The 27,206-nt window shown below is 38.6% G+C and overlaps 1 protein-coding gene across 3 annotated transcripts in view; it reads left to right on the top strand.

Moving 5' to 3' along the window:
* PLCE1 (phospholipase C epsilon 1) overlaps positions 1-26,814 on the top strand; it is a 163,685-nt gene extending 136,871 nt beyond the window's left edge. For 2 of the 3 annotated variants that reach the window (XM_055807699.1, XM_055807687.1), the window contains 17 exons: positions 481-588; positions 1,006-1,122; positions 1,206-1,364; positions 2,000-2,123; positions 5,697-5,821; positions 6,503-6,620; positions 10,870-11,001; positions 12,118-12,408; positions 13,241-13,404; positions 14,338-14,599; positions 15,480-15,598; positions 16,818-16,946; positions 17,712-17,921; positions 19,734-19,895; positions 20,067-20,285; positions 21,047-21,259; positions 22,250-22,510. In XM_055807699.1, the coding sequence (XP_055663674.1) occupies positions 481-588; positions 1,006-1,122; positions 1,206-1,364; positions 2,000-2,123; positions 5,697-5,821; positions 6,503-6,620; positions 10,870-11,001; positions 12,118-12,408; positions 13,241-13,404; positions 14,338-14,599; positions 15,480-15,598; positions 16,818-16,946; positions 17,712-17,921; positions 19,734-19,895; positions 20,067-20,285; positions 21,047-21,226 (2,619 nt within the window). In that variant the 3' untranslated portion in view covers positions 21,227-21,259; positions 22,250-22,510. Of the gene's footprint in view, positions 1-480; positions 589-1,005; positions 1,123-1,205; positions 1,365-1,999; positions 2,124-5,696; positions 5,822-6,502; positions 6,621-10,869; positions 11,002-12,117; positions 12,409-13,240; positions 13,405-14,337; positions 14,600-15,479; positions 15,599-16,817; positions 16,947-17,711; positions 17,922-19,733; positions 19,896-20,066; positions 20,286-21,046; positions 21,260-22,249; positions 22,511-25,186 lie in introns of those variants that run through there. The other variant, XM_055807694.1, reaches the window with a different exon arrangement.
* Positions 26,815-27,206: the final 392 nt, after the last annotated feature.

The raw sequence follows: 27,206 nt of genomic DNA, 5'->3' as shown, positions 1-27,206 counted from the left end.
AGACATTATTTTCAGACCTTCATCTATTCAACACCACCAACAAAACAAACAGGCAAATAAACTGAGATGCCATACCTGTAAGCTGTCATGGTAGCAACCTGGAATAAATTGCCATGTTGCTTTATAGCTGCATATAGGTAGAAATATGGAAACGTTTCTCTGTCAGAACATTAAGCCATACATTAAGAACCACTTTCTGCAGATTCTGTGTCCTGTAAGACGCCATGAATTTCAAAGCTTTATGGTACTTCTCACAAGAACATAAATGCTTCCTTAATTTTCCCACTCTTTCCCAACCTAGGGAATTCAGTTAGCTGGGAACTATTGCTTCTGTGGGCTGTGTTTACTCCACAGAGACAGCTCTTTCCAGCGCTTTTCCTGAATCATTGAACTTTCATTTAGCTCTGCAATGTCTGTCTTCTGCTTTGATGGAATGAGACTGTGGCTTATATGTGCTTATACTGTTCAATTGCATTTTAGGTTCTTTTACAAGGCTGCAGAAGTGTAGAATTAGACTGCTGGGATGGCGATGATGGGATGCCTATAATTTATCATGGACACACTCTTACTACTAAGATCTCTTTTAAGGTATGATGGTAGTTGCACATAGAAACAAAAAAAAATGAGAAGAAAATCAGTAACAATTTCTCTAATGAAGGAAAAAATTCACTTACTAGAAAATCCCATCCTAATGGGCTAAATCCTAATAGAATATGGACTACATCAGACATGAACTCCTCAATTGTAAACATTATGCTTTTCAAATTAGTTTTTGTAGCACATGTGCTGTAATTTTCTGTCTTTGTTGTCAACGTAACTAACATAAGTAGCTGTTACCAGTTCTGTGGTAACCAGTTTCTAGGTTGATCTGTAGGAGCTTGTTTTGAAAGCAAATTGTGGATTCTTTCTTCTTTTAGAGAGGAAAATGGATGCCGCCTTTGCTCCCCTTTCAACTAACAGTAAGTTAACTAAATGCTGCAAAATAATCACATTCTTTTCTCACAGGAGGTAGTCGAAGCTATTGATCGCAATGCATTTATCACCTCTGACATGCCAATTATCATATCAATAGAAAACCACTGTTCATTGCCTCAGCAACGCAAGATGGCTGAAATTTTCAAGGTAGGCCATAAATTGTGATAAATTATTCTAAACACACGCATTGGGATTTTTCCATAATACATCACATGTTCTTAATATTTCAGAACGTATTTGGAGATAAGCTGGTAACAAAGTTTTTATTTGAGAGTGACTTTTCTGATGATCCCATGCTTCCTTCACCTGGTCAACTGAAAAGAAAAATTCTGCTTAAAAACAAGAAGCTGAAAGCCCATCAAACACCAGTGGATATATTGAAACAAAAGGTAAAGTCCTTCCTTAATAGCAAGCAGTGAAACCTAACTTTTTATAGAAATATTTCATGTGTGAAGTTTTTGCCATTCTAGTATGTATGCTTATACCTATATGAGAATTTTTTTGTTTTCTAAAAATTAGGGCTGCGTTTCTGGTAGTCTCAATTTAACAATGTTTATGGTTAGTCAGCAGTTAGATTGAATCCTTAAAAACTAATTGCTTTTACTCAAAATGTAAACACAATTGAATTAGAATTCAATTTTTATATCAGAATAAGTAAATAACACTGATGGTACCAGTATATGGACATTCTCCATCTTTTAAAAAAGTTTTAAACAGTTTCCAAAATAGCATGCCTCAGACTGGAAAAAGGGAGTCTTGCTCTGAATAATGTGCAAAGTGGACGTTTTCCTATAATTAATTAGGTTTCATGTCTTACTGGGTTTTTTTTATTACCAGTACAATTTTTCGTTATATTCATACCCTTAATATGGTATTTTAGTTTGATCTTAATAATTTTACTTACTTCTCATTGTATATGTTCAGTGCTTTCATATACATAAAATAAGATGCAAACAGTGATGAAAACTCTTTTGCTTTTTAAAAATAGTTATCAATAATATTCTAAGTGGTTCTGTTGCTGTAGGCTCACCAGCTGGCACATATGCAAGCACAGGCTAGCAATGGTGCTAGCAACCCCACGCCTACCAATGAAGAGGAAGAAGATGAAGAGGATGAATATGACTATGACTATGAATCTCTTTCTGATGGTAACAATATTTATTTATTTATTTATTACTGTGCTTTTGTTAGAACTGTAGCAGTAAGGCATGTAAATATTCTAGTTGAGGAATGATGTAGAATGTAGCAATGTTCATCTCACCTTGTGAGATGAAGGTGTATGAAATGTCCTTGGTGGCACTTTGGTGCGGTAGCCTATAATACTGTGAAAATAATTTCACTGAAGACTTGAGTATGACTTTAACCCCAACCATTAGATGTTTTAACTGTGCAGTGTATGCTAAACTGTAGTCTTTATAAATTATATTATTTATATTATGCAAAAATGATTGTGTTTGTAGTGTACTTTATATACATTCCCCGGTATTGTCTTTTGTAGGGAGTTCAGACACCTGAAAGCTTAAGGTTTACAACAGGCTTATCCCTTGCATTGGCATGACTGCCATTAAATTGATCTGAGATACAGATGCTCCAAAGTCCTCCTTGGTTACTGTCTCGTCCCAGAGACCCCTGAAGGACCTATTTTAGTTACACTTTCAGTATCGGCTGTTTACTTCATGTGTAAAGGCAGAGAAGCCACTGAGTCCCTGGCTTGTTCAATAAAGGTGGCTTTATTAAAGCTTTAGCTGCTCAGTGAAAAAATGGCAAAGTGTGCCTTACTGGCTTGCCTTGTAAGTTCATGTGCTGTCTACGCTTCAGCTATCCTAGCCTTCAAGAACTGGCAGTTTAGCATAAATCCACCGTTAGGAGCAGTTTAAAGATTGGATATGATGATTGGCATGCCAGAGGTGGTGATAAATACTGCAGTTACAACTTCCACTGCTTCCTTAGCTCTCTGGTTCAGTCAGACACGTTTGATTCAACTCCAGATGAAGGACAGCTTCACTGAGGCAGCTGAGATGAAGTCATGCATCTTTTGCTTGTCTTGCTGTGGAGCTGGTAGATTCTGGTAGAGCAAACAGCTGGAGTCAGAAACATTTGATCCTTTCAAGTTCTGTTGAAGGACATTACTCAAAACCACCATGCATGGATTGAACAAGTCAGATGCATCTAAATGGGTTACTTGTTATTTTTAATTGGTAATTTTCAGAGAACATATAAAAGTAGATCACAGTGCATTTACCCAATAAGACCACAGCAACGGTACAAGTGATACCAAGCTCTTTGGGTAGTTAAATGCTGCACTATTGTTAAACTTCATGAATGAGTCATAAAACTGACCAAGGGGACAAGAAAGTTACAGGTGTGCTTCAGTGTAGCTTAAATACTGCTTATATGATTCTAAGCTCAACAATGGCAGTATCAGTTTGGGAGATCATGGAATTACTGAAACTTTTCAGAAATCCTCAGGCTGGTTTGCAGCGACAGCCAAAAGACGGGGATCATCAGGTACACTACTGAAAACAAAACATCCTTTTGCTTCTATATAAAACCTTATGTGCCACAACTTGAGTTCAGTGTCCAGTTATTGCCTCCAGATCTCAAGAAGGATATGGTGGAGTTAAGAAAGTTTGGAGAGAAGGGCAACTAAAAAAAGGGAGTGTGACAGTGGCCTTGCATGAGTCTGAAAAGGCTGGAATTCTCTGGCTGGTAGAGAAAAGGACTGAGGGGTGAATTTGAAGCAAGTTTACTAAATTATGAAGTGGCGGATAAGGGGAGTACAGAGCTGTTACTCATTAGACCTAGGAGGTGCTCAGTAAAGCAAGTGGAAGATCAGTCTAAAACAGGTAAAATATTTCTTCGGTGCAACCGGTAGTAAACGTCTGGAATTTGCTGCCATGGGAAATTGCAGAGGCAAACATCAAATTCACGGACAGGTTCATAAGCAAATGTTACAGGTAGAAATGTACTGTCCAACGTTCCTGATACTCAGCAGTTGTGAATGTTGAGGTGGTACTAGGGAAGTGGACCATGGCTGGTGGCTGGATGCTCTCTAAACACCATCTCCTATTGCCACTGTCAGAAAGAGAATGGCAAGCTGGATGGACCATCAGTCTGACACAGCTGGGCGTGTTCTCCTAGGTAAACAGTAACGTACTTCACTCACTGAACCTTTAAGTCTAATGGGTACCTGTTTAAGTTCTAGGTACCATGTTCAGAGAAGACATAAGGCTCGAGCATACCCTGCAGCACAGGACTTCTTTCCAGTTGGTCTCTTATTTACATTTCTTGCTTCTGTGTTTAGTGATTTAAAAAATAGTTACAGAATTAATGAATGCAGTTCAACACCTGACGCTGCTTGTGGGATAGCAGTATTATTTATGCTAGTATGAAAATTTGATTTGGTGCTAGTCCTGCCTTCAGTTGAGTTTTGCTAGAAAGTTGGCCTAACTGGCTACCTGAGAATACTCGTTGTGTGGAGCAAGGTGGAGACAGCGTAGATGTAAATTGCTGTGAAAAACTTAATTCTTTGTTAACAGACTTGCCAGGAAACTATTGCAAGCGAACTGCAGTAAGTGATGTTTGAGCAATGTTCTAGTTAAGAGAAAGTTTGAGAAATCTGAAGTCTAGCAAGAAACATTCACACCTTCCCATATATGAAGGAATCTGTGGCATGATTTACTGCTTTATTATAGTGATTATTCTTTGGGATCTTCAATTACGTTAATATTATAGCAAAACTAATCTAAACAATGTTCTGTAAACTTTCTAAAAGATTTTCAGTTTTATTTTCCTTACTGATACATTAGGTTTGCGTAAGGCTAATAGTTTTACAACTGACACTTAATTTTCATTTCTCTGGCTGTAAATCTTAATTTCCTTTACTCTTATTCCCTCTCTGACTCTGTTTCCCTGTAGCTGATGTCCTTAATGCTTCTCCTGCTGCTAACAGCCAGGAAGGTAAAGGCCGTTTGGTTGAGCATTTTAACTGCATGAAATCAGCACTGCATCTCCAGCCTGTTAAAAGTGACAGTGTGAATATGTGGTTTCTACTTTGTGTTAAAAATGCAATCAGATATTCTTTCTATGGCATTGTTGACTGCTCAGGAACTGTTAAAAGGCTGCATGTGTGACACTGGTTATGCATAAAAAGAATATGGTCAAAGCATCAGGAATATCAGGAATGAAATAAAACCATTCCTTTTGTGACAGTTACAACATTTTTTTCCAGAAAGACTGAATTAGTAGGTGTAATATTCTCTGATAAATATGTAGCTGTGAAGAGGAGTTTCTATAGATGTAAAAAATACTTGTTCATGGTGAATGTAAGGAGAGGAAAACCAAACCTTTCTGTACAAAGACGTGTACGTGTTTGATGTGGTTAATTGTGTTTGGACTTGAGCAATTCTTTGTCGTTCGGGAATATCAGTTGTTTTCAGATAGCGAGCTTAATTCATTAGATGATTTTGTTTTAAGTGTCTTCTGAGCACAAAAGGATGGGCTTTAAAAGAAGTGCAGCGTATTAACCAAAGCCAAGCATTAAAATTTTAAATTAGAAAGTTACTACTAAAAGATAATGCTTTGACCAGTAAATGCATTATTTTGGCGTCTGGTTATTTGGATAAGATTCACAGCATTGTCCACAAATACTGTTAATTCAAATTCAATTTCCAGTTGAAATTGTTTGGCTTTATGTTTATTAAAATCCCATTAATTTTTAGATAACATTCTTGAAGATCGACCTGAGAATAAATTATCAAGTGATAAACTACAGTTTGAATATAATGAAGAGACTGCCAAACGAATAAAGAAGGCTGATTGTGCTACTTACAATAATAAAGGAAAGGTAGTTCTGCTTTTTCCCCCTTTCTTCTCAGCCGCACTTTGATATATAACCAGCTTCAAAAGGATTCAAGACATCAGATGGCAAATGTGCTTTAATGAAGACAAATAGTAGAAAGCATGGAAACACGCCAGAGAAAATAGAACAGAGCAAATGCTCAACATGCTGTTCGAGAAGAGTCCTCAGAAGGCTGTTTTATATACAGGCTGAAAATTTTAACTGGGGTTGCGCTCAGTAAAGGACTCCATTGAAACTAGATCCAGAAGTTTATTTAGATATCCAGTTCCCATTAACATCTATGGAACTGAAGATTACTTCTGAATCTTCAGCATCTTTATATATCAAATGCCACACTATGATACCAGATAGACACATTACCTTTTATTAAATCATCTGACAGCTGAACCAGTGTATTGCTGTTTAGTAAATCGTACTTTCTTCTGAACACAGATGTGTTTTGTCTAAATGTTTGTAGAACTGACTCTGATTAAGGCCTTTTCAGGCTACAGCAATATCAGTAACGGTATTGATGCATAAACCTGCACACAGAGATGCGTTAGGCGAAGACAGTGAAACCATATAGGAAGAATGAGATAAAGGATTTTAAGGACATGAGTAAAATATGCAAGAGTACTTTAACAGTCAGTAATTTTATTATTATATGCTCTTGGAATTGTCACTTAGGTTTATGACATGGAGCTGGGTGAAGAATTCTATCTTCCGCAAAACAAGAAGGAAAGCAGACAGATAGCCCCAGAGCTATCGGATCTTGTCATTTACTGTCAAGCTGTGAAGTTCCCTGGTAAGTACACTGCCCTGGTTTATTGCTTTAAGCTCTCTAATTCTTGGAGACATTGTGTTTATGTTTTGAAATAGTACAAACGTTTTTAAATGGAAGTAGTTGAGGAGCCTTTTTCTTAATGATTTGGTAGTCTACATAATAGTAGATGGCTGAGAAGTAGTATTCATAAATTATGTGAAGACATATTGTTTGTCATGCTAAAATGTTTACAAAAGTGAAATTTGCCAGTCTTCACAGCTCAGACAACTGCTTCATTGCCAAATGCCAGAGACAGAAAGCTTTACCTTAAGAGCTCTGAGTTTCCATGTAAGGACCTACTGAATTAGGAAAGGAAAATACTCTGAAAACCTTGCAGGAAGAGCTTGTCACATTTCTTTACGTGACCTCAGTTTAGTGTTTCACTTTTGCCTACAGCTGCATCTTCTGTTCTTTCTTTAGGGGATGGGAGGGGAGCCATTTGTGGGGGTAAAGCAGCCTTTTCCTGGGGTGGGTGAGGACAGCTGATTGCACACTGGCACTTCTTATGGAAGGGGTTAAGGAAATAGGAGGGTCGTCTTTTGTACAGTAGGAAGAATAATGTTTGCAGAGGAAAAGGAGAAGGAGTAGCTGAAGAGGAGATCACTGATAGTTTCTTGTTCAGTACTGAAACATGAGGTTGAGTATGTTTTGGCTCATACTGTGTACATAAATACTTTTAAATTGAGAATTTATTGTTTATTGATGTGTTTAATGTTTTGAATGAAAAAATCTGCTTTCTAATGGAATGCTTGTCTGTGGAAAAGTTAGCAATTCTGCCAAATCATGGTCTTATACAAATAGAACTATAATCAGATTAGAGAAGATAACCAAACATAAAATAGTGTCAAATAGGCAAGGCAAACATGCTGATAAATGGAGACACATTCTTTTATAATCTTCTGTAACTTTTAAGAATTGTAGGTGTCACTTGTAAAAATAAAAACTTATTAAAATTCAAATCTGATACCCTTTTAAATGAAACTTGCAATGAGATATCTTCCAAATAAAAGATTTTCTTTTAAAGAATTATATTCAGGATGAAACAGATAGTTTAAGTTGTTCCAAGCGTTTTGACACACAAAGAAGTTCTGATGTCTAAGAAAACTTTAAAATATTTCAGGTTTTTAGTGTAATTTCAGATATAAAAGAAATACCCGCTTTCCTTATTGGATTTCTTCCTCTTGCTTTAAAGGGGGCATGAATAGAAAATTAAGAAAATTAGTTCTTTTCACAGATGAACACAGGAAGCTGTAGAAGTTAGTTTTCCGTCAAACTTTGTCTCCTTTGAGACAAACTGCCTTCTCTGCAAGGTATGGAGACTTCCATGGCCACCACGCTACTGATCGGTACTGCTCAGCTGGAGGGCACAGACATGGTGCACTGCTACACCCCAATGTTGTCCATTAATAATGAGAACAAGACTGTGTAGCTCTGTGACTGGGTTCTTAACCAAATGCAGTTTTGGGAAATCAGAAAAGGGAAGAGTTTTGGAAATAGGGAGGGCAGAATTCATGTCAGTGGCTGATCAGTGCTGTAAATACTTTATTTCTCCTGTCTTTGTATATTTCTGTTCTGTTTACAGTTGCCTTTGTCCCCGAAACAAACCAGTTAATCACTGATTTGTGACTACAAAAAAGAAAATGTTCACTTATCCTAGCCTACTGAATAACACAGACTTCCCTAAGTGCTCCCTGGTCAAAACAGAATTTATCATGTGGAGAAAATAACATTTCTTGTTTATAAAATCTCTGATAACAAGGAACTCACCACGGCTTTTGTTGTTTCAGTGGTTTGTGACCCTTACAGCCCTTGCTTAACTTCAATTTCAGCCTGTTGGATAGCATCATACCATTGTCTAAAAGGGTGAAGTTCTGTTATGTTGGGTCACCCAAGATGAGGGCAGTGAAGCATACCTGAGCACAGTACTGCTATAATCCACTGGCATATGGCTCACTGCCTTGGTGCTGAGGATCCTTACACGAGTCGAGAAAGCTGAGCACATAAAAACAGGATCTGCACAATTGAGTGCAGAGAGCCAGTAGTCACCTGAGCTAACCAGCATGAAATTCAGTCACCATCTCCATTGTATCAGACTCTCTGCCCCTATGGTATCACTTTTCAAGAAATTAAAGGGAACATAAAAAAGGGCACACTACATAGAAAAGCACCGTAAATTATTTTTCAAGGTCTGCAGCCCCACAGACTTTTGGTCTGAAACATGTGGTGAGAAGGTGACAAATGCAGTTTAACCTGTTATTTTAATATGATTAGAACAAAAAGGGCAGGGAAGTTGGCTCTCCTCTGGATTAAAAATCTAAAAGCCGCAAAGCAGTGTGGCTATATCTAACAGGAGAGTCAGACACTAAATTCTGTAACTCAAAGGATACAGCATACGGGTTACAGGGAAAGAAAAAAGATGTGCGCTGTCATTATGGTAGTACGATAGATAGATAGGGTCTGTGTGTGTTATGGTGGGATCTAAGCTGGTCCTACTTTGACCACAGATGAATTCCATGTCCTTGCTTTGTGAACCTATGAATAGGTGACACTATGTTTGGGAGTCAGGTTTGAATTGGAGCTGGTCCCTTGGAGGAGGCCTGGCACATGCCAAGCATGGCCATGGCAAAGACCTAAAGAAAGCTCTCAGCTGCAGCTTAGCCTGTGGCCATCACAGGCTTCAGTTAACCTAGTTCGGGTTTTGCATTGCACACTCCGGTGATTTATGAAGTTAGTCTGCTTCCTTAGTGACTGTCCCCACAACAGGGTTTTGAAACCTGGATCTCGCTTGCCAAGTCCATTGAGATCCATTGAGAATGGGATTAAACATGCTGGAAGCACCCAGTGCATAACTCCTCATTCTTTAGTCAGTTCATATTCCTTGATCTCAGTTTCTGCCACCTTCTGTGGTTTATGTGTATGCTTTGGCCCAACGAGGTGGTATGTCTCCAACACTAAAAACATTTATGTATACCCTGAATTTTACTAACCCAAGCAGTTCCACTGAAACTATCAGCATAATTTTACTAAGTACATGTAGGCATGCCTTAAAGATTGAGAGCTGAAAATTTACAGCTGTGGACAGAGTTCAGTAGAAGAGAGTCCAATGTATCCTCTGTATGATTTACATTTGTAGTTGAAGTATTGGTATTAAATCCAAAACTGTCTTTAAGCAGGTGTGAACTGATGTGAGTTCACGAGGACTGTTTTATGAGTCACAGTTAGGCAAAGAGCAGTACGCTTGCTTTGTTGTATTTTATATCAGAAGTACATCTGGGGTCTCGGAGAGCATCCCACACCTCGCTGCTGTGGGCCTCAGAATAACTGTGAAGCATTTTGACTGACTTTAATTTTGGTCTGCCATGTGCTCTCTCCAAGTCAACAGAAGGAAACTGACCATTGGGGGTATTAAGGCTGTTTCCTTCACTGGGATTTAGGTCATGATTTTAATGATTGTTTTGCTAAGATGCGTGTTTGAATAATAGCAATACTAGAGCTTTCCAGCTCCACTTCTAGTACATACTGGCTTAATGGATTTTGCACACCTACCAGATTTCCCACCATTGAAGTACAAATTCTAAACAGAAGAAGATAACTGAAAACATATTGAAGTTTAACTGTTTAAACAACAGCATTTGGGCTTTTTCCTTGATATTTTGTCTTTAAATCATATTCTTGCATTTATTTAATTATGTAGGTATCCTATACTAGATTAATTCCATTATGTTCGCTACTGTACAGTTTTATTGCTTCTCTAGAAAGGAATTTAAAAAAAAATATTCTAAGGATTAATACATTGGGACTGTTAAGAATACGTTGGGACTGTTACTGCAGGTTTTTTTAGTATTAATTTAGGACCATTTGGTAATTTGAGACAGAGCCACTACCTTCCTTCAAGCCAAAAAGTGGAGGAAAGCTGTATCACAGATAACTATATTTTGTATTGCTTCATACAAGTTTTTATATACATTACATATATAAAAATACTTCATATATAAAGTTGTATATAACTTTACATATAAACATAACTTTTTATACGCACACATGTGTGTATAAAGACATGTATGTAAGTAAAGGTGTCAAAATTAAATTTTGGAGAAAAACACACTGCTTGTCCTGTGTACTATGTAATAGGAGTATTCATGCCTTCAAAAATAATGTAAAATATTATGGAAAATGTTATGCCCTCTTCGTCATGTTTTTTGGCTCATTTACATTACGTTTATGGGAACAGGCTTGTCAACTCTAAACCCATCTGGCTCTAGCAGAGGAAAAGAAAGAAAAAGCAGGAAGTCCATCTTTGGCAACAACCCTGGCAGGCTGAGCCCTGGGGAGTCAGCTGCTCTTGCCAAAGCATCTGGAAAAGGTAAAGTTCGCATCTTCTTTTCACCAGTCACATGGACTGACTCTGTAATCCAACACATGTACCAGACCAAGTTGTTAAAGATCAAATACTTTACAGTGTGTAAGCTGTTGAACTTGGGAGTGGTTTTTTGTTAGTGCAGCAGCTATTACAGTAACACTAATATAACTGAAGTGTTGACTGTGGAATGTTGAAATAGGATTACTTGGTTTGGAATATGATGACCCTAATTCATAAGTGATTCAAAACTAACATACATTTTAAGTGATATATCTTAAACTTTGTGTTTTAAAAGGTATGAATGAATATTTTCAAAGTACAAATAGAAGGCAGAACTGTTGGGCTGGATCCAGAAAAGGATTTTTAGTGTCTGAAGTAGGACTTCATTGCCTAAAATTCAGTCAAGTACAAATGTGTAATTGCGTACACTCCCGTATTCCACCTTGGAAGTATATAGACTCCACAGGTGATTCAGTTTGTGTACCTGGACAATGATGTAATGAAATACAAAGGAAGTACAGAAAAGGTTCTGAGGATGAGATCCAGATACCCTGCCTTTCAGGTGAATGACATAAACAGAGCTGTACCCTTTCTCGTACACTTTTTCTGGTCAAGGAATGTTGCATTGCTTTCAGCCCAAGGGCAGGGCTGCAGCAGACAGGTTAGATTCCCTTCTAGAAGCCAGTGTCCTAAAAATGAAGAAGTCTAGTGCCTAATTCTAAAGGATATGAGTATTTTTCTGGCTTTGTCCCCTAACTCTTATGGCCTCTGTAGACTGCCAGTTTGGGGACTTAGCAGGCGGGTTTCAATCTTGCCTCCCTTCCTCATGTAAAGTGTCTAAATGAGAAGAATGGAATTTTATTCAGGCAAATTCCAATCAAGTATTTATTTATGAAAATGGTTGTTAGCACATCTAATCATGGTATCATTTCAATACCTAAACATTACGTTTCTTCTCATGGATTGTTCTTACTGCGTAAAAAGGAGTGTGGCACTTACACTGAGGATCGCCTTTTTCTACCGTGACCAAAGTATGCACATATACTTCACTAGAAAACATTGAATTTTTGGAGTTTCTGGATCTGCAGCTGTAACTTGGGGGTACTGTTTATTTTCAAGGTCCTTTTGATGTGATGCGGCAGACCTGGGAAGAGCCTTCCTCTCCTTACAACTCTCCAGCTTCTCTCAGTGCTATCATAAGGACACCCAAGTGCTATCATATCTCCTCCCTGAACGAGAACGCTGCCAAGCGGCTGTGCAGGCGGTACTCACAGAAGCTGATCCAGCACACCACCTGTCAGCTCCTGAGGACCTACCCCGCTGCCACGCGCATCGACTCCTCAAATCCCCATCCACTCATCTTCTGGCTCCATGGCGTACAGCTTGTGGCTCTTAACTACCAAACAGATGGTATGGATACACAAGTGCACATTTTAATATGTTTTAAGTGTGAAGTAAGTCCTTAAACTGTGAATTTGGCCTTGATGTTTGCTTTTACCTATCACGAGGGGATGTACCTGTCTGTGCACCCCAGCAGAAGCAGGCTCATACTGTGACCATCTGATCTTTCAGGGTAGTGACCCCAGAGTTCAGGAGCTATTATGTCAATGCAGCAAATCTCCTGATAGCACGGAAGTGCCTGGACAGCAAAACCTTCCATTTTTATTTTTATTTTATTGCTGAAGGTTGTTTGGTTTTTTTTTTTTTCCCCAGTCAAGCAGCAGTTTTCCCTTTCTGATAATTTCAAGTGTAAAAACAGTATTGAACTTTTTTTTCACTGAAGTTGCTGCCTCACGTGCTAGTTTAATGTTGATCAAAACATTTTGGGGCCATTTTCTAGCCTATCTTGTGTTCTTTCACCTTTTCAATGGGGGAGCCATTAGGTCATCTACAAAGCTACATAGTCAATGCTTTTTCATTCTGCAGTTCACGGCAAATACCTAGAAACTTCTCGGACAACAGGTGCAGGCAAGCCCTACAGCTGGATAAAGATAATGGGAAGGGATAGAAATGAATGAACTGTTCTTACAGTTTTGTATGATTAAGCATTGGATAAATTGGATAAATTATAGCTGTCTCTGAATCCAAGAATGAATTGATAGTACATGACTAAAAAAAAACCCCAACCAACCAACCAACCAAACAAACAAAAAAACAACTTAAAACCTATCTTCATCTTCACTGTTACATCTTCCCTTTGTACCATTGTTCTTTGTCAATTTTGGCTGCCTTACTTTCACAGATCTTCCTCTGCACCTTAACGCAGCGATGTTTGAGGCCAACGGCGGCTGTGGATATGTTTTGAAACCTCCTGTTCTGTGGGATAAAAATTGCTCAATGTACCAGCAGTTCTGTCCGTTAGAAAGAGATCTTGATAATAAGGAGCCAGCTATATATTCTTTAACAGTAAGTACGTGAAGAGGGAATCTCATACAGCCAAACAGACAGAAGTAGACAATGTTTTAACTACAGTCTGTAACCAGCATTACAATTACGCTTCTGTATGAAAAGATGGAACCTTTAATTGTTGCTTGTACTTCTGGAGGTCAGCATAAGTAACAGAAACGAGAGGGGGAAGGAGCAAAGAATTGCCTTTATTTTATTTTATTGACTGCTTTGTATTCATAGTTACTTTCACGTTTCCTTCACAGTAGTTGTTGATCTCCAGTCCTGAAAGCATTTTCCCTGGGACTACACAGCTGTGTGAAATTATACGTGTGCCTGGATGTTTCACGCATTTGTGAAGACTTGAGAAGCTACACAAAAAGCCATTATGAAAAGCTGTACTGAATCTTAAAAAAATACTTTTTTACCATTATAAAAGATACATAATTGATGGATTTATGGCCCCCAAAAATGTATTCTAAGCAGCTAGTCCTTTCCAGGAAATGTTTCAGAAAAGTGAGATTTATAAGAACCAAAATTGTCCCAGCTGTGGTAACTGCACACCTAGTTCTTGTGTTGTGTATGCCAAAGCAAGCCAGAGGTCAGGGCCATCATCCCAGACTAATGATCTGAAAATCTGATCCTTTTTGACTACGTTACTGGTACATTCTTTCTGGATTAACTTTCAGATGCTTTGAATGGTTACACTCATGATGTATAGTGTATTTTTTTCAGAGGAAAGATACTGTAGCAACAGTGTGGCGGGGAGGCAGGATTGAAGTAACTGCTGCTGAAATTACTGCTCTGGCAATTACAAAAGTAGGAGAATGTTGTAATTAAATCAGCACGTTAACAGACTGTGCTTAGGAGTGCGCTAAACAATCTTCAGCTCAGAATCATGACAGTAAACGATCACTGCACTAACCGGTTTCTCTGCGTACTCCTCTGCTTCAGATCGTGTCTGGGCAGAACGTCTGCCCAAGCAATAGCACGGGCAGTCCGTGTATCGAAATCGATGTGCTGGGGATGCCGCTGGACAGCTGTCATTTCCGGACAAAGCCCATTCATCGCAACACTCTTAACCCTATGTGGAATGAACAGTTCCTTTTCCGGGTTCACTTCGAAGATTTGGTGTTTCTTCGGTTTGCAGTTGTTGAAAATAACAGCTCGGCTGTAACGGCTCAGAGAATCATTCCCCTAAAAGCTCTAAAAAGAGGTACAGTATAGTTTGTTGACAACCTAGGCCAAAATTGCCAAGCAGATTCCTGGACCGAATCCTGCCGGAGGGATATTTTTAATCAGCTGGTTGCATTTTTCTCGAGGAGACGGAGCAAATATCAGACAACATACTTGGCCCTGGCAGTATGATGCTGGTCTGATAGACTGCTTGGGAGCTGGAGACAGCCCCAGTGACTTGTAAAAAGTCACATCCTCTGGTGTTGCAGAGACTGGGGCATCTTGCATGCAGTTGCTCTGATCCTGAGCTGTGGTGAGGTGGTGTCCACCTTGGGACTTGCTGCTCCTTTAGGGAGCGTGGAGTGCTTTCACTCCCTGCCTTATCCTTTGCCCAAGAAACTGCTGTAACTGGGCAGAGAGGAATTGTGCTTCTTGCAGCTGTGGCTAGAGGAAAGGTGGAGGAACGGTGAAAAAAGGTGAGAAAGATGAGGACGCATCATTAATTCTGTGACACCTGGGGGAGGGAGTTTCTATGTTACCAGCAGCTCTTCAGCAGATCGGTAGAAATACTTTCATGTTCACTTTGTGCCTCTGTAAATGTCACACAACAGGCCTGGCGTATGAGATTTGCCCACAGACATGCATTTTCCCAGTAAGAATCTGTCCTTCTTTCATGCATATTCTAATACTTAGCTATTTCATGTATGAATGTATTGAATATTACAGCAAAACAAAGGTAGGCCATAGCATTTGGGTTACACTGTTGTACAGACAGTGTAAATGTAGCGTTAGTACCGTGCTGTACATCCTATAGGTGTGGCAAATTGTAGCTGTAAATACAGCAAATTTAGGTTCTCAGTTTATGTGGCTTGTGTCCTAGGATGTGGCAAGGTACTTACAGGAGGGTTCTCTCTCTTTAGGCTACAGACATGTCCAGCTCCATAACCTGCACAATGAAGCATTAGAAATTTCTAGTTTGTTCATAAACAGTCGGAGAATGGAAGAAAGTCCCTCTGGAAACACTCTGCCTGCATCTGTGGTAATTACATTCTTCTTTTGTGAATGCCATGTATTTTTGTCTTAATGACTACTGTGATCTGAATGAAGACTTGTAGAACCAGACTGTTCAAAGATACTAGCCCCTAAACCTGCACATTTTTTCAGAGGTACATCAATGCCTAATTCTTTTGGGTTTTAGTAGAAGTAAGGTTATCCCATCTGGCTGAAACTGGGGAAGGTAATTTCAGAGTCTGACTTCTGGTGTATTTAGGTGAAGCACAAGAACTGCTGTGCTGGAGGAAGAGTGTGGTTGAACAGTAAGGTTCAGAGCTGCCTCATGCATTCCTTTATGTATGGGTCATAAGCAATGCATTTGGGACAAAAAAAGAAAGATGCAAATTACCAACAACGTTGGGATGATGAGAGTAGAACTGAATTCTGTCACAGGAAAAGACATGTGTGTGGACATCTATATGTTTATTTTACAAAGAAGTATACACACATGTGTATAATATATCTATACATGTAAAAATAGATATGTTTGTGCCCTTGTATGGGTATGATATATTTAAGGACATGGTTTAGCGATGGACTTGGCAGTCCTGGGTGAGCAGTTGGACTTGACGATATCAAAGGTCTTTTCCAACCTAAATGATTCTATGATTCTGTTTTTTCATAAATACCCTTAATGTTATATTACCTGGGTTACCTGTGTTTTAGTAACTCTCAGCATGTATGTTACTATTTTGCTGATTCCTAAAGTATTAAATAAGACCTCCTGAGCTACTGTGTGCAGCAGCTGTGCGGCAGATGTTATCTTCCTGTGAATACATGCCAAATGCATATCTTGGTGAATTACTCGGGCAGAAAGGAGGAACATAAATGGTTTGGAGGGTAAAACAAAGCTATAGATTTCCATCCGGTATTTCATATGCTGAATCCAAATAGTCTGAGCTCAGCTAGAATGGATAATGAGCGATGGAGGTCTGCCCTTTTTCCAGTGGCAGTTTATGTAGTCTCAGTGGAAAACTTCCTTTTTTCTTCTCTTCAGCTTCAAGGGTGGGGTGGAGTCTTTTGGGGGACTGGTTTGTTGGGGTATTTTTTAATGCCTTGATCTGTAGAGTAAGAGCCATATATTAGCTGTATAGCTTTGCTCTGTCAAGGCCCTTACAACTTGTGTGTACAGTTTCTTTTAAGCAACCCAAAATCACATGTCTGCGTACAAACATTCAGTAACCTGTTGAATGTTGTCTGAACAGTTGTTTAGCACAGGGGAAAGGAAAGCTGCTGCGACTTACAAAGTGACTGTTCATGGAATTCCAGGCCCGGAGCCTTTCACCGTTTTTAATATAAGTGGGGGGACCACGGCTACACAGCTTCTCCATCAGGTAAGCTGCCCGCTACGTTGCAGACTTCCCAATTGCCGGAATCCACACTAACATCATTCTGGACGTTTGTCTCCCTGTGTTTCTCACATGCAGGGTCGTTGTCGTTGTCATTCATTCATCACAGCCAGGTGCTGCTTTAGAAATGTATTACCGTGGAATTAATGACATTGCAAACACAGAATATCATCAGCGAAATCTTCCCAATCTCGGCTTCAGAGAATGGGTTTCTAATCTTAGAACGTATTCCCTATTAGTATTTTAATATTTGGGCATATGCAGATGAGGCAAACGGTCTTTCTGACCGACGGAGGCAGCGGGCTGGCTTTGCAACAAGGGCAAAAACATTTCTGCGCAATTCTTTGAACTTGAGCACCACAGGAATACAGAGTAAAAGTTAGAGGGCTAAGTTCATGAGTAGAAAAACCAGTTAACTCAACAGGGATTGTTATTCTAGCAGTGGGAAAAGACTGTACTGTCCTGGGATTATGAATAAATTGTCTGGCCAGCCAAACAGGACAGAAATAAGCTTAAATAGTACTGCCTTGTCTGGAATAGTTGAACTGCTTGGCTACGCTAAAAAGAACAGTACATTACCCTGGAGTGAAATATCTGAATAATAAATAGCACATCAGAAATCTTGCCTGCACTGTCAGAATAGTTATTGATTCTTAAAGCTTCCTTATTCATTCTCATTTATAACTACTAATTATGCAGTGTTTATATTTAGCGTTCTAATTGCTGTGTGTTTATTGTGGTCTGTCTTAGCTCTTGGCTACCACAAAAGGCACCGAGTCATGTGCTGCAGACTATTTTCTGATGGAAGAGAAAAGCTTTATATCTAAAGAAAAGAGTGAATGCAGAAAACCACCCTTCCAGAGAGTGATTGGTTCTGAAGAAGGGCTAGTGCAGCTTTTGAACAGTTGGTTCCCAGAAGAAGGATATGTTGGAAGGATTATCTTTAAAACGCGAGAGGAAGTAAGTCTGCTTTAGGTAAATTGTTATTTACAAAGGCAGTTAAAAATAGCTGTTAGGACCTGGAAACAAAGGGGTCCAGTGTTTGTTTCACTACTTGGTGAGTAATATCAATGCTGTGTACGTCATTTAAAAACAAAGATAACTCCTGAGTGAGCACAACTAGACTTTATACACCTCTGTGATGCTGACTTGACTGCACTCAGCTTAAGTACCAGCTACCTGGCATTTAATCATTATTGCCTAGTTCAATGCCACTAGTTTACTGTTTTGACTGATAATTGCAAATCTAGATTTTGACATGATAGGAAATAGAGGTAATAAATACTAAAGGATCAAGGATAACAGGATAACAGACTTCCAAACTACAATTATTGATCAGTTTAAATGCCAGCAACTTCTCTATTTAGAAAAATTAGAAAGGATTTTGAATATTAAAGTCTGAAAACCTCAAAGGATGATTAAATTATCAGTGATAGCCTAAAATAATGAAATAGGTGATTTCTTTTAATTTAAAGGAGGAAGACAGAGTGATTACTTCAGTTTAAACTATGAGCAAGGCATCCACAGCTTGAAAATACGCTAGTACCCAGGCTTGTGAGAGAGAAACAGAAAAGCAGAAGACAGACACTTAATGAGCTCATTTTCAGAGGCACTGCCTTTAGTCAGTTTAGCATGTCATAATGCTTCCTTAGTCTGAACACAGTAATATATGTACACATATGTTTATATACACAGAGTTTTACATACACAAATGACAGATCCTCTGGCATCCTTTAAAGTGAAAAAAGAATCAACTGATTATTTTGATACAACTTTTCATAAAGCTTCCATTTGACAGACTACCATTATATTAAACAAATTTGTAATTTGCTTTCCTCTATTTCTAATATTCGGAGCAAAAATTACTAGGTGGAAATCTGTTTGTGGAAATAGTAGCCTACTTAATTCAGTTGACTGCAACTTTGTAAGTTACAATTCCTTTGTAAGTGTCTGCAACCACCAATGTGTCACTGCCAAAGCCCATTCTTGAAAACCAGAAGCCGTGGGTGAAAATAACTTAGCATATGCAAAAATTATGCTGCAATAATTATATGTTATTATGTCCTGTGATGCTAGTACCTCAAAGCAGCATCTGTAATTCTGAGTCTTTCTGCAGATAGCAGCCTCAGATCTTGGGAGACAGAAATGAAGCTGCAAATTTGCATGGAAAAACAAGGAGTGGGTCCACTTGTAGGGTGTGATACACAGCCCATGTTTACCGCTTATGATTCAAGCTATGTTACAAGGGGTTGGAGAGAAACGCATTATCCAAGAGAAGGTGCAGGGAGGAATTCTGTCTAAAATCTGCAGTAGTCATAAAGCCTGAAAAAGGAGAGAGAAGCAGCCTTCCTCTTGCTCCACAGGAAAATGTTCGCTCAGACTTCTTGCTCTCTAAATTCTTCTGGCTTTAGTGCAGGGACAAGGACAGAAGAGGACACTTTCCACCATCTCCCATCTTAATGCCACCATTACATAACAAAACATAATTTTACATACCCAAGGAAATAAAGGATTTAAGTGATCATTTTTGCATAATGTGGTACTATGCCTATTGTCTCCATTCCTTGCCTACTATGAAAGGAATTTCAGAAACTCAGGTATGTAGTATTCGCAACAGTGGCTTGTCAAAACTCGTACAGAAGACTTGTATTTAATGAACCGGACCTGGGGTAACAGCAGTCTCCAATTTTCATGTGATAAAAACCTTTTGTGACCACCAGCTAATAGCTACCTCTCTGAAGTAAATTAATTTGGCTCTCCTTTTTTCTATAGAATTTGAATGAGAGAAACATTTTTCAAGAAGCAAAGGAAGATGCAGCCATCAGCTCTGAGGATGACAGCTTCTTTGTTCAGGTACATGATGTCTCCCCAGAGCAACCACGCACTGTCATCAAAGCTCCCCGCTTTAGCACGGCTCAGGATGTCATACAGCAGGTAAGCAGCATGTTTCCATTTAGTAGGTCCGTAACGTGCCGGGTGGAGGCTGGTTTCACACAAGATAAAGTGGGGGTTGTTCTCAGCACTAGCTGAGCAATCAGTTTAGTAACCTCAGTCTGAGGGAATGCCTTCTTTTTCTGTCATCTTTTTTTTTCTGCTTTTAAACAGACTCTTTGCAAAGCCAAATACTCCTACAGCATTTTGAGCAATCCAAATCCAAGTGATTATGTGCTCTTGGAAGAGGTGACAAAAGAGCCAGCAAACAAAAAGTCCTCCACATCTAAACCATCTCAGAGGATTCTGTCTGATCAAGAGTGCGTGTTTCAGGCCCAAAGCAAGTGGAAGGGAGCAGGCAAATTTATCCTTAAACTGAAAGAACAGGTTCAGGTAAAAGATTTAAGTACTTTGCAGCAGGTTTTATAGAGGATGTACGATCAGCTTAACAGGAACCTACCTCCAACGGAAGACGCAGCTGGCATGCGGGTGGGTGGGGAGAAGAGATGACAGCATAAAGCAGATTCCTCTTTTCTCTGCACCCCCTTTACTTTTTTTCTTTGCAAAACTGCACGTTACATCCAGCAGCACGATTCCCTTACAGCCTGCGAATCCCGTGACAACCTTTATCTTTTGCTACCGGCTTTCCATTTTTCAAAACCTGGCTATGTGTGCCATGCTTCCCACCATAGTAAAGCAGGACTACTCAAATGGGCAGAACTTTAAAGCTACTGCAATAAAGTCTCCTTTATTCCTGCCCAGTGCAACAGTTGTTCTGTTGCTTTCTCTCGGGCTTTGCAAAATGGCACGAATAAAGTACGTGCCCACTGGGAGAAGGAGCTGTGTTCCCCCTTCCAGCAGATGCCACCAATACGCAGCAGTTATTGCTCTGAAGTAACCGTGTCATAAGCACAGATTTTTCTATAAGTTTATACCAAATTTGCTAAAGATATCTTTGACAATGCATAACTTCCAAAGAATTTATTCAGAACAATCAGAAGAATGTGCTTGGCTATGAAAGCACAGCTGCACTGAATTTCAAAAGGGGAGGCCTGCTTAGTAATACGTTCAGTGTTTTCATAAGAGTTCTGTATCGTACAGCTAACTCGCAGCCTGCAAAACCACTTCTGTCATCTGATTTACTTTTTTCACAGGCAGCACGAGATGACAAAAGAAAAGGCATTTCCTTTACCAGTGAACTCAAGAAGTTAACCAAGTCAAGCAAGCAGTACCGGGGGTTCGTATCGCCACCTCTGCAGGTCTTGCCAGACAGTCCCCAGAGCAAGGATGAAAGGTCTGCCTGCAGCCTGGCCTTTAGTGACACTATGGAGTAACAACCACCACTGCCTACAGTACGGTCTATTCAGGTAGGAGACACTGATTCTAACTCTGAGTAATCATTTAATACATGATTATTCTTTTCAAAGCTGTAGTTGGTGAAACCACGGTGAGGTAAAAGGGACTGACAGAAAGGTCCGTGGAAGCGTGAATACAGTAAGATCAGGAAGGTCTCCGGTTACATATTCTGGCATTTGCTGCAGTGAATCAGAATGGTGTGAAGACTGGAGTTTCACCCACTTTCTCTGCCCATTTAAAAAACAAAACTAAAACATTCCATCCTAGTTCATTTTACAGTATGCATTTTAATCAGCTAACTGTGCTTAATTAACAATGTCCTGTTACTTTTCTGCTCTGAGCCCAAGTAAACAGAAGTATCCAATAGAGCTTTTGTTATTTTTCATTACATACATATAATAAAAATCATCAGGATTGATGATCTCCTTTTTAGCTAAAAGAAGTTTATAGTGTTAGTTTCTCTCTGTGGAAATTTTGCCAGAAATGTTTAAACATTTTTACTATCCTTCCTGTATCTCTTCAATTTCTTCCATCTTGCTTGACTTAAAATAACAAATGAAACACACAACGTAAGACTGTCCCGTTTATATGAAGACAGTACCTGTAATTTGTCCACCAACCTACACTAACCAGATCTATGCAGAGTGCTACCACAGCACTGAAATATCACCTGAGCAGTTACAGTTCATTGTAAATGGAGAAGAAACCTTTTTCAGCGTTGATAATCCCATCTCACACACCCAATTCAAGATTACATTTTTCTTTCCTCATGCACTTAATTTAATGATTTAGCCGTGTAATTCTTTAACAGAATTTTCAGATACGAAGGGACAGATTTGATACCTTATTTCTAGCCTACTATCAAAACCCTAAATCAAAACAATCTGAATGCAAGCAAAGTAAACTATGGAAAGCTCCCAGTCACATTCTTCCCTCCTCTTTTGCATCTGTTCTTTCATTTTTTCGATAACTGGAATTGACATCACTGAACCCTTCTGCAGTGCCTTTGAAGGAACCTGCTGCGGACTGAACTGGTCAGCAGTTGTGCCCTGTGCTATAGATGCTTAATCCAGGCAATGCTGCTGGATTAACATCCAGAATCTGGGAATCCTAAATGGATGTCATAGGTTGGGAAGATGCCTGTCAGCTATCAGAAGATTCTTCTCTTCCCCTATCTTCACATCTGCAGATTCTCAATAGGCGGACGAAGAGGTTTTCTTGGACTGTATGTTGTAAACAAACGTGTTGTCACCCTCCTCTTTTTAAACAAAAGATAATTTTAGCTAGTTGCCTGTAGGGAAACTGAAGGCAGAGAACCAGAGTGTTCTTTTATGTGTATTATATTAAAATAATGCACTTTTACCTGAAGATTTCTGTTAAACACTGTGTTAAGTGATTGTAAAGAGATTTAAATATACTGTAACTTCCTTTGCATATCTGTTTAACCTCGGTGAATATACACAAAACATTCAAATTATTTATGGTTTATCTACTTTAACAAAATAATGTACAATAGCTAAATACACCTAACTGGTTGGGAGTGATACTTCGACAAGGAACAACATTTGCTTCTTATAAATTTTAGTTTTGCAGGCTTGTGTTTAAAGAAAGACTATTTATTATCATGTTCCAAAGTACATGCCATTGTATAATATATTTATCATGTATTACTTTTTAGAAAATGCAGAATTTTTACCTCTCTCTTGATTCTGGTTGTTTCTTTTCAGCACAAGCCGTTTAATACCCAAAACTGATGAGACTCGAAACAATGCATTGATAAATGTAATTAAAATTTCAAAATTTTGAATTCAAAATACATTTTTCCATACAGTCAGGAAGTGTCTTTTTACTTGTGTGTTAAAACCAGAGAGTATGAAGAACTCTTACACTATAACTCTTGACATTTGTTTACATAGAAACACTGTTGTAAAGTTTTATGTTTGCCGAATTCATGTTTTGCTATTTGTTAGTTGTGGTTGTCTCTTTTTTGTCCATGGGAGTTATTAATGCATTTAGTTACTTAAAACAATCCATACCAACTTACAGGGGCACAAATGAGACAATTGCTGAAATCAGTCATCCCCTTGATTTGTCACAAGAAGTGTATCTGTGGTGAATGAAGTGCTCTGCCCACGTTCTGTCTACCTAGAGCAATCCCTAAACAAAGCATTAATTAAATCAAGAAATCCATCGGTGATTTGCACACTCTGTTATTCCACATTAACTTCAGCACTCGAGCACAAAAATGTTGTGGCTTCTAAGAGAGAAGCTGCATCAGGCAAAGGATAAAATAGCAGCATAACTAAAATTAGATTTACTTTTGACAGTGCAAGGATGAAAGGGGAAGAAGTTACAGTAGCCAGTCCTGTGACTGTGAATACCCTCCCCGTCCCCAGTAATTAGAAAATTAAATAAAAAAAAAGCAAAATCATTAACTGGCATATAAACAAGCAGACAAAACCTGCGTTCTGTCACCAGAAGCTATCAAGTCTTCCACTAGACAAGAAATTCCTATAAAGTAGCCATTACCCAAGCAAAAAAGTGCCCTCTGGAGGTCATTTCCAGCTTTCAGGAAAAAGAACCACAGACACACAAAAAAGCCCAGTTTCCCCATGGCATAGCCTCCCGGGGGTCACACACTTCCCACTGATGTAGCAAAACAGCATTTTGCAATTTAGCAATATGTTCAGATTTAAAAACAAACCACCTCGCAGCTCAGCCTCTTCGCTCACGTACTACGCTTTCCAACTAGAGAGCTGGCCCCTGTAAGGATGAGGTACGCTCTCCCTGCACCACCCCCATGGCACAGGCATAATGCAGGTCTGATACCGAGTAAAAATGGTAGAAGTGACAACTTAACCCCTAGTTTTATAGGCATAGTTTGCTTTGGAATACTTTGGAATTACTGGGAAATACATCAACTTACTGCACAATTCAACTAATGCAACTTTTTTTTTTAATGTTAGTTTCATTCTATGTTATTTTAACACTAGCAGTTTCACATCACTAAGATTTTTTTCTTTTGGTGTTTTAATGGCATTTTACTTTCCTATAGAGTTTGCCCTTACCTGTTTGGTGCCTTTTTTTGTTATATTTAGCAGCACTGAAAATAAAATTCTTAACATCAACTGTAGTATCACAGTAGTCTGGAAGACACAGTTACTAATTCATTAAATTCAACATAGAAAGCCCTTACACCCATGTCATCATCCACTGATGGTTTTCTGTCACATAGATAGATATTAAAAGAAAAAAAAAAACAACCTTGGGAAATCAAGGGACAACAAACAGTAAGCATGTCACATTGTGTAATGCGGGTCCAACACCACCCTGAAGTCTACTGGCAATTTAGAAACAGTCATTTTGTACTATTTCTGCTAATACAATAGTTTTCTAGTTGTGGGAATAATTAATTAATATAAGCATCTTCTTCACTAATCAAAGTGTAAAGCTACTTTTGCTGCTGTTTATCAGTGAAAGAGAACATAAAAAAAAAAAATCCCAACTTTATAGGCATGTAGACAGCTGGAATTGTGTAAGGCTAATTACACTGTTCCAGTATTTTCATTAATGTACATATATAAATTTCAAACAAACATCCAAGTAAACTTCTGTTGGTGAAACGTGCTGTATTTTGGGGTTAGTTTGGAAAGGAATACACTATCCTTCCCTTTGTGTGGTTCCAAGTCTCATAATAATGAAAACACACCACCACTTGAAGCATTAAACATTTTTTCTTTGGTCAACTTTTGTGAAAGCCCAGTTAAACAAATTTCATGTGCTAAGTTACTATTAGAATAGGAAAGTTTATTCTGCTTAGCCACAGACTCTTATTTCTGGTGGAGTACCTGTCCACACATTCCTATACAAGACTGACAAAACAACTTTGTGCCTTTGGCTGGGCATACATTCATTTTTACATTACAAACTGTTTGCAGGAAGCAGCTTCCAGGATAAAGCTGGAAAGAAAGGAATGTAAATAATCAACCTCTTCCAGAAACATGCAGTCTCTGAGTGGTAGCAGGCCTCACACTGAAGAGTTTACAGGTGGGACTCTCACATGCTGTTGCTTACTGGCAAAAGTCTATACTGTTTTGAAACCAGTTACTTTTCTACCACTTTCTCATATTTTCCTCGCATAGCACGTGCTGCTCGCAGTGGTGTGACTGTATGGGAGAAAAGTTGGGCAGCCGCGGCTCCTGGCCCCATTGCAGTACTACTCCGTTTGCAGGAACTGGGGCACGCCAGGAGATACCTCCTACCACCTGCAGCGTTTCCTGTTCCTATCTTACTGATCCCAGGTTCAGCAGTTAGTATTTTCTCTTCTTCTGTGTCTGTTTTAATTTTTAAAACCTAGTCACATTATTTTTATTGCTACAAATATTACTAAATGAAGTATCTCAATAGCCATCTTTAGAAAGCCATTGGGCTTCTAGAAATCACATGCTTTCGAGAATTAAAGCCTTAAACATGGAAATATCTAAGTATTTCAAGACAGATTCTCTTACATTCGTAGACTGTGTCTTTAAAAAAGAAAAAAAGAACTTGCTGGTAGATTTACATTTCAGTGAGACATTGAGTCTGCAGCTTCTGAAACTTAACTGTCTGTTCTGCTCTAGCTCTCCACATGCTTCAATTGACATTTGGGTTTTAATCACTGGCTGTTTCTATTTCACTATAAAACTCAGTTTACTTTTAGGGTAGCTCACTAAATGTAACAATGGTGGCATTTTTTCCTGTCTGTGATAAATATTTTGTAACTTCAATAGGGATAGACATTTGGCAGAGTTAGCAAATTAAACACTAAATCGCAGTAAATAGCTCTCGCTCCAATACACGTATAAGATATTTTGGAATGACTTAGTTGTACAGCTGAACTCCTCTGCCTCTTTCAAAGCATGTCAAAGTACTCTGACAATGCAACCTCACTCTGTGCCAGTCTTTATATTGTTTGGAAACTATGTAAAATGAACAATTTTAAGAGTGACTTTCCCCACCTGGACTATTTTCTCTCTGCTGACTTGAAGAATAAACTTGTATTTGTATATGTTGTAAAAAAAAAATAATAAAATAAATAGTCTAAGACGTTAACTCTTTGCTTTTGCCTTCCTGTACTAACAAAGTAGTGGCAAATGGCCCCCTTGGATTTTTTTTTCAGAATTTAAATCACATTTCTATTTGCAAACACTTCAGAATTAAAAGGAACTACTCAAAAGCTATAGGAATGGCAACCTAAATAAACAGGAACACAGATATTGCCATCAGTATTATGTAGGCAGTATTGTATTCTACATATTAAAACATGTGTTTTCTAATCCATTAACAGATGTCTATTCTAAAAATCTTTGTGAATTTATGTTTAACTACTTGAAAGTTGGCGAACTAGTCTGATTAATAGTAAAAACATGAATTACAATAAATTACTTGCGTATAAAACTATCTAAGAACCATAAATCAGGATAAAGGACTAAATACCCTAGAGAAAAAGACACATTTTCGGAAATAACTTGAACAAAAAAAGCTTTGCAAACATTACAACACATATCACGATCACATCATAGACTAAACACTACAAAACGTATTAGCCGCTAGCCAGGGCCAGCCCACCATATGTCCCTATAGAATGGAATTTGCATAAAGCCAGTAATACAAAAGTATTTCATATATAGTTACTTACTGTTTGCAAAGCCAACACACAGCTGAAAATGCATTCTACAACAACCAAGCAATAACTAGTATCTGGGGAACGGGGAGAAAATTACTTCCAAGGTAAATAAAAGATTTAAATTCTAACCTTGAATTTGTCCAGTACTCTTGACAGCAGTGGTTTACTGAAGACATTGCAGTAGAGCATTCAATCGTGGTGACAGTTCACAACTGGAATTCAGAAATCTCAATTTGCCAATACCGATAGTCACCAGAGGAAAAAAAAAACAACCACCAAATGCAAAATCATTT

This window comes from Falco peregrinus, chromosome 1, assembly GCF_023634155.1.
Source record: "Falco peregrinus isolate bFalPer1 chromosome 1, bFalPer1.pri, whole genome shotgun sequence".
Taxonomy (NCBI): Eukaryota; Metazoa; Chordata; class Aves; order Falconiformes; family Falconidae; genus Falco; species Falco peregrinus.
The sequence above is the reverse complement of the archived record's forward strand: the minus strand, read 5'-3'. Positions and strand labels throughout refer to the sequence as shown.